This window comes from Epargyreus clarus, unplaced genomic scaffold (assembly GCF_041222505.1).
Source record: "Epargyreus clarus isolate Ecla_fem2 unplaced genomic scaffold, WU_Ecla_fem_2.2 ptg000026l, whole genome shotgun sequence".
Classification (NCBI taxonomy): Eukaryota; Metazoa; Arthropoda; class Insecta; order Lepidoptera; family Hesperiidae; genus Epargyreus; species Epargyreus clarus.
The window spans coordinates 15,216,506-15,223,710 of record NW_027332233.1 but is presented as its reverse complement, the minus strand read 5'-3'; the positions used below and the strand labels follow the sequence as shown (position 1 = coordinate 15,223,710).

Genomic DNA, 7,205 nt, shown 5'->3' with positions numbered 1-7,205 from the left:
CTATAACCTACAACAAAGGAGAGTCAGGCAAACAAGCCGGATTACCGGTATAGGGAAAATATCAATTAAAATTGTTAAACAATTAACCTGCTTAATCAACCAATATCTATAAGTGGAGCCAAATTAATCAAGAAGCTGTCTTCAAATTTCTATATTTACTCATAAAATAATAAGTACCTAAGTATACAATAACAGAGCAATTTATGAAAGTTAAGTTCCCACAATAGTTCTCACGTACGTGTTTCTACAGTTTCTAGTAATAATCACAGAAGCATAAATTATTTACTAAAGAATCGGGTAATTCCTCGATATGGACCACATGCATAATTTTCTTCAATTCGTCCTCAATAGCAGCACTGATGGGCCCTACTTGTTTAGCAGTGCGCAGCATAGCTCTCGCTTTGTCTATATTTTTTTCGCGCATCGCAAGTATTGATAAAAATGCCCAACCATCTGCTAATAAAGGCTCAGTATTAACAGAGACTGTTGCCCAGCGAACTGCTAGCTCCTCTTTGCCTAATTTTGCATAAATCCTACTCAGTATAAGAGCTGAATGAGCTGATGGCGCCACTTGGTGTGCACGTGCAGCTCTCTGCAAGGATATCTCAGGATTAGTCTTAAGACCGCCTAAAGCGGCACGTAAAAGCAACGCTGGACACGGTTCCGCGCCAGCTTTATCGGCTTCAAGCAAAGCTGTATCACACTCGCCGTCCCATCCACGAGAATACACTAAGCAAATAGCTCGCATTTGAGACATTAGCGCAGAAGGACCGAATTTTCTTATCCCTTCATTAACAGTTTCAGTGGCTAAGTCAAGATTTCGTTTTAAAATAAAGGATGCCGCCCTTAAATAAAAGACGTCAGAATTTAATTCGCTTGTTATATGACGACGTGACCCCCTGCTCGCACAACCTTCTTCAACGCATTTCAAAAGCCTTTCACTAAACTTATAACATCTTAAACAAAGGAAAAACGCAGACGCTATTAATATCGGATTTTCGGAGTTTATAATCCCAGGAATCCAAAATACTTCTTCTTGGCCACTTGTATCTATCCAACGCTGTAGATACTTTCTCCAATCCTTAGGCAGTTCATAAGATTTCCGCATTTTTTTAGCTGCTACAAACGCCGCACATGTATTCTCGTTATAATGATGCAAGGCGTGTAACGCAGCCCAGCCAATCGCGCATGTTGTCCCATCTGAAGTGTCCCCCTTTACAGCGATACGTAATGCTGCTGCGGCTTTTTCACTAGCCTTCTTTTCTTTATCAAATTCTAAACCTCCAAAAACCCAAAGCAGGTATCTGTTTCTTATTTGAGCACTTAATGCTTCTAGTAAATAACGTCGTGCTTCAAATTCATCACCTTCTTCAAGGCAACGCAACACTTTAGAAAGTAAAATATATGGATGACCTCGAAGCGCAATCATATCATTTTTCATATGTTCATTAGCAATCCTAACATCTCCTGCTTGACGATTTCTAGAGGCAACAGAACGTTGTGATGGGCGAAGGGGTGGTGGTTGTGGAGCAAATGATGCTGCTACGGCCCGCCTACAAGATGCGTGCTGACCCGCAACTAAATCTTGCCAATCTAGGTAGGAACATTCACCAGGGGCAAATTGTTTTAACATTGTTCGTACGCGGGTCAACAAACGATTAGCTGCCGTGCGTTTAATACTTTGCGTCATTTGCAACGTACCCTTGCAAGCTAAATTGCTTAGCTCTTTATGGATACATAATGCACCATATTCCTTACGTATTTTTCGCACATCTATAGTTGGATCCTCCGGCAATGGATTCATACTTAATTCGTCCACAGGTGCAACGGGACCGTCTGGTACAGGAAACCCAAGAGTTTCAAATAGGTTTGTCATTTTTGCTTTCGGAACTAGGGGGTCAAATAAATCAAACCTTATTACAACGTATGCTTGGTGACCATTTTCATCTACAACAAAATCACTTTCTCTGATAGTTATTTTAGCACTCGTTGGGGGAAGGTCTAATAGCCCTCCAACTTGTTCAGGTAAATCGGCTTCATTATAGAACATAAGTTTCGCACACGTTGTGACGCCATATTGGCCTGGTTCTAATAAAACACTTGCATCTACGAATGCCATGTACCGCCCTCGCACGTCAATTTTTCCTATTCTAGGTACCCCAGCAAGTTCTATCAGAAAAGGTGACGACAATCTTTCACGTAACACTATGGGATCTACTAGGACTCGTGTAAATGCATTCCAGAAAACTGAAATGCATTGATCTGTATTTAAAGTTTCCAAGTTAGGTTCAATAAACATATCTTCGCTGGGTACATTAAATCCACTTAAAGTGGCCTGACCACCATTACTAGCTGATGCCCATATAAGTTTTGTAGCCATGGGCGTACTTAACGACATACCAAAATTAACTGCCATTGGTTCATGAACTCCATTTAACCCAATAGCACTTAAATAAACAGTACCTTCTCTAGCATATGGCAAACAATGTGCTGATATCATCGTAAGCATTAAGGGGATTTTATAACTGTCACAAACCCCAGGAGAATATGCTCGCACTATCACAATACATTCTGTAGTTTGTCCAGAACTTAAATAAATCAGTGGTAACTTGAGAAAAATTTTCTCTTCGCCAATTACTAAAGGAAACAAATCTACATTTCCTCCAGCTTTATTATCTGGATTTAACAAAGGATCAGGTTCCCTTGCACTTTTACCCCCCGAAGAACGTAGGAGAAATATAAGAGGTTGATTCGTGACGAGTGCCTGATAGTAAGGCTCTTTTAAGTTTATAGGTAAAGTATTAATAACAAAAGTATTTCCACTGTGCCATTTAGTATCCAGTATTACTTGACCGTTAAAAACTATAAGGAAGTTCCATTCTCCTGGGCCGGTGTTGCCTTCTAATATAAGGGAAAGGCAGATAGACCGCGGTGTAATGATATCTTCATATTCATCACATACGCTTTCTACTGTTGAAGCTTTTTGAGGTTTCTTAGCATCTTTTGGAGGCATTTCCTTTTTGTAGAAAATTATAATGAGCTTTTTAAACTGACATAGAATGCAACCACAAGTCATAATGATGTCAGTCATAATAATAATTCTTGATCATATAAGCACAGAGTGCCTAAGGAATTATTATTGTGATTGTTAAAGTTTAATGATAAATTGTATTTCTCATTGAAAAGCATAACCTCCACAATAATTCAAAATATTTTTTTATCTTATTGAAATATAATTTTCCTATAATAAAACATTACAGGTTTTAGCCTTCGTTGACTAGTCCAGGTATTCAAAATATTAGTGACGTTGTCAGTCCGTGTCAAAACTGACATATATATTGCGACAGTTGAATTGACAATAAAAAAAAACATTCTACATTTTTGTTTAGTTACTTTTATTGTCTTCTTTGAGTTCAAAAATGTTATAAAATGTATACTTTACTCCACGGATTTTACAAGTATTTGGTTCAGAAAGACGAATACTGCGTATTAATTTTAGGGCTTGACAATGCTGGCAAAACGGTGATAAGAACATTTCGTTTATTGTAAACTTTCTATAGGAATTAAAATTTTACTTAAATATGTACATTTTTCAGACTTATTTGGAGGCCACTAAAACGAAATTTACCAAAAAGTATAAGGCGATGAACCCCAATAGAATAACCACTACTGTAGGATTAAACATAGGCAAAATAGATGTAGAAGGAGTGAGGCTTAACTTCTGGGACCTAGGAGGGCAGGTGGAGCTGCAGTCGCTATGGGATAAAGTATTTTGGAACATCCATTTAATTTTTTTATTTTTACAAACCACCACTGTGCATACTAAAATATATGTGTCTGAGATACCTTTTATGAAACTGGTAAATTATTACAATATTGTTGACTATAAGAAGTAAATTTGCTGTATGAAAACTATATATGAAAAGCTTGATTTTAAGATTATAATGAAAGAAGTCTGTAAAAAAACACATCTTTTGTATGCACAGTGATAAAATATGAATATAATTTACTTTTACCTAAAACTAATTTTTAGTAAGGACGAATTTGAACTCCACCTAATGGCAAGTATATGTGCAGGCAAAGGTGTTTTCCTCAATAATTAAAAGGAGCTATAGAAAAGATAGCAATGCATCTGTTAAGAAAATAAAATGTCATGCTTACTATTCATGTTTCAAATGTTTAGTCTTATCAACTAACTTACATAATAATATGTACCCTTAGATCTCTTTAGTGGCTATATATCTGTGATTTTATCCTCAAGTATAATGCTTGTTCTATATGTAGTCTAAAGCATCAGGTGGTTGTTTCGTTTCGTTTGCTATCTTATAAAAATAACTCTTCACCCTGAAATCTGTTAAAAATATTCCCACCCTAACAAGGCTCTTATTGGAAAATTGTTTAATTGTATAACTTTTTCCAATATGAACTCCAATAACATGGTTGTCTAATTTCAGTATTATGCCGAGTGTCATGCAGTTATATACATAGTGGATTCATCAGACAGAGAGCGAGTTTCAGAATCAAAAGAAACATTTGGTAGGTATCAAATATTTTTATATTACAGTAACAATCCCAAATTTTATTTATAGTCTATGTTACAATAAGCAGAATAATATAAAAAAGATAAATGATATAATATAATAATATTTTTAACTTAATATAAAAAGCTACATCCAAATTGCTATATGAGTTCCCAGAATGCTGGCAAAATTTTATTTCAGAATTTTTTTCAATTCGGGATTATTTAGAAATACTAGCTAGTTGTACTTTTGCCAATTTTGAAAGACGGGTTAGCCTTTTGTGGCTCAAATCTGAACTGGAACTGCCACGCCTACTTCCCAATTTCTGTCTAATAATTACGATAACTACAGCGATTCTCAAGTGTTCCAACACACCTGAAGTCGACCTCAAGTGATGCTCTATTCCTATCTGGGCTAATTTTTAATGACCATGGGCAGTAATGACTAGCTTGTCATCAGGCAGACTGTATGCTTGTTTGCTTTTATGATATAAATAAAAGAAAAAATACCACTGGTATAACGATAACATGGTCCAATAAAATGTTATCTTTCCTTTCTCGTTTGGACTTTTCCTTTCACGAGGGAATAGTTTGTATGCGTGCCCCACCCACACGCATGAATTTGAATCCGCTAAAGTCTCTTTGCGACCTGCGTGCGTGTGTCGTGCATGTTAGGGAAAAGATCTATAAAACGATAGGATACAAGTGAATTGGTGCGTACATTGAGGTTGCCGAAAATACCTCCTCTTGATCAGCAGTACGTTTGCGGACAAAAAGTCGCGTGACAGGAATAGGCTTTAAATGAACACTATTTCCATGTAAAATTGCAATCATGTTCATATGTAAACTTTCTTGTTCTTGCCGCCCATAACCACGAAAACCTCCTTTTAGTTGCCTATTACGACATTGGCCTTGTCTACCTGATAAGGGACAAGCTAATTCTGCTCTTCTCCCGAGACTTCAACAACATGTCCCATTTTTCAATCAAAAATAAAAAATGCAATTTGTATTGTTTATGAAGCAAGCGACAAATTTTGATTTCGGTTCATAATAAATTCTTCAAAAATCTAAAATGCTAGTGAGCATGACCACCTTTAACCCACGTTGGGTTAAACGTGGGAGAACCCTATTGGTGTCTTTATGCAATAACAGCAGTGTTTAAGCGCTGCTGTGTTAAGGGTGTGATAAAAGAGACATACTTTTCCGCAGAGTTCCAACTTAATCCTGAGCGTTAACAACACGTTTGTAGCTGACCTCAGGATTCTAAACTTTTTCGGGATAGTTATAGATTTCCATGGATGGCAGAAACCACATACCATCAGATGGATTGGATGCTCGTTGGCTACTTCTATATTATAAAAAATGACGAGCGTTATTTTAGTGTTTTGTAAGGCAATGGCATTACGAATCATATAGAAAGGCAAAAAGGTTCGAAAATAAAACTATAAATGAAAAGCTGCTTTTAGGGCACTTTTCGGTTTTATAAAATTAAAAAACAAATCTACTAGTTTAGTAACATTTTAAATATCGTAATAACTTAATAAAGGAAGTGTGAAAAGTTTTCGACCCTTTTTGCTGACTTAAATCGTATGAGAGTTGGCTTTCGGCCTGGGCGATGCGAACCCACGTTACTACACGTGTTGTGCTCATTATTATGCGTGAGTTTTCAATCGCAATTTTTGTGTAAGTTCCGACTTCTCCGTGCTAGCTCCATCCATAATTCAATCATATGACTGTTCGAAGTCGCAGATAAATACTTAGTTTTAACGTAAACGTAACCCACTTGAAAAAAAGGTTCTGTGTTGAAAATAAAATTCTTTTTCAGACCGCATGATAGCTTCGGAGCACCTTTCCGGGGTCCCACTTTTGGTGCTAGCGAATAAACAAGACATTCCTGACTGCATGGGCGTTCACACAGTGAAGCCGATATTCAACCAAAATGCGCACCTCATTGGCGCTAGAGATATTATGTTAATGGCCACATCGGCATTGACTGGGTAATTAGTTGCAATACTAGCGTTTCCAATTGTTTGTTACGCAATAACATTACTAATTGCTTGCAAATAACTAACATTTGTAAACCAGTCCTTTACATACATTTTGATTAATTTCAGTGATGGAGTCGACGAAGGCATCAGATGGCTTGTGGATTGCATTAAAAGAAACAGTGTAGACCGGCCCGCGCGCAATCATGATGATAACTTATGAATCAATAGCGACATCTACGGCATAACATACGTTCGCACCTACCTAATACTATGAATAATAATTAGCTTTCCTATTAAGATAATGATGTTGTGATGTGACTCGACCCATTGTTTTGTACATACAGTATTGACATTTGAAAATAAAACATCAACTGAACAGTGTCTATATTGCTATCCTTTTTCAGTGATAAATGGTACTTTTGATAAGAGATACGTAATTACTGGATATTTGAGGAGCACCTGCACCTGATAAAACATCACTGATAACAGTTCAGTTTGCACTGTCGTGAACTACTGTGGCATTCTAGTGAAATGTGTTTAGTGTTTAGGTTTTAGTTAATTTTGGAGCTTTATTGTAACTAAATATGGCTTATCCCATGTATGAAGTGGATTGGAGTGTGTTACCACCAGAACAGAACAGAAGGTAGGTCCTATAAAGGCTAAACTTTATAAATTGCTAATAACAAGATTAGGTAGGC

The 7,205-nt window shown here is 36.8% G+C and overlaps 2 protein-coding genes across 2 annotated transcripts; one reads left to right on the top strand and one right to left on the bottom strand.

Annotated features, from left to right (window-relative positions):
• Positions 1–136: 136 nt before the first annotated feature.
• LOC140753132 (uncharacterized) lies at positions 137–3,092 on the bottom strand. The gene has a single exon (XM_073087533.1). The coding sequence runs from the start codon at positions 3,089–3,091 to the stop codon at positions 254–256; it is 2,838 nt and encodes a 945-aa protein (XP_072943634.1). The 5' UTR covers position 3,092; the 3' UTR covers positions 137–253.
• A 242-nt stretch (positions 3,093–3,334) lies between these two features.
• Positions 3,335–6,883, top strand: Arfrp1 (ADP-ribosylation factor related protein 1). Its single transcript, XM_073087544.1, has 5 exons — positions 3,335–3,522; positions 3,597–3,767; positions 4,455–4,536; positions 6,345–6,516; positions 6,634–6,883. The coding sequence occupies exons 1-5, from the start codon at positions 3,430–3,432 to the stop codon at positions 6,725–6,727; spliced, it is 612 nt and encodes a 203-aa protein (XP_072943645.1). The 5' UTR covers positions 3,335–3,429; the 3' UTR covers positions 6,728–6,883.
• Positions 6,884–7,205: the final 322 nt, after the last annotated feature.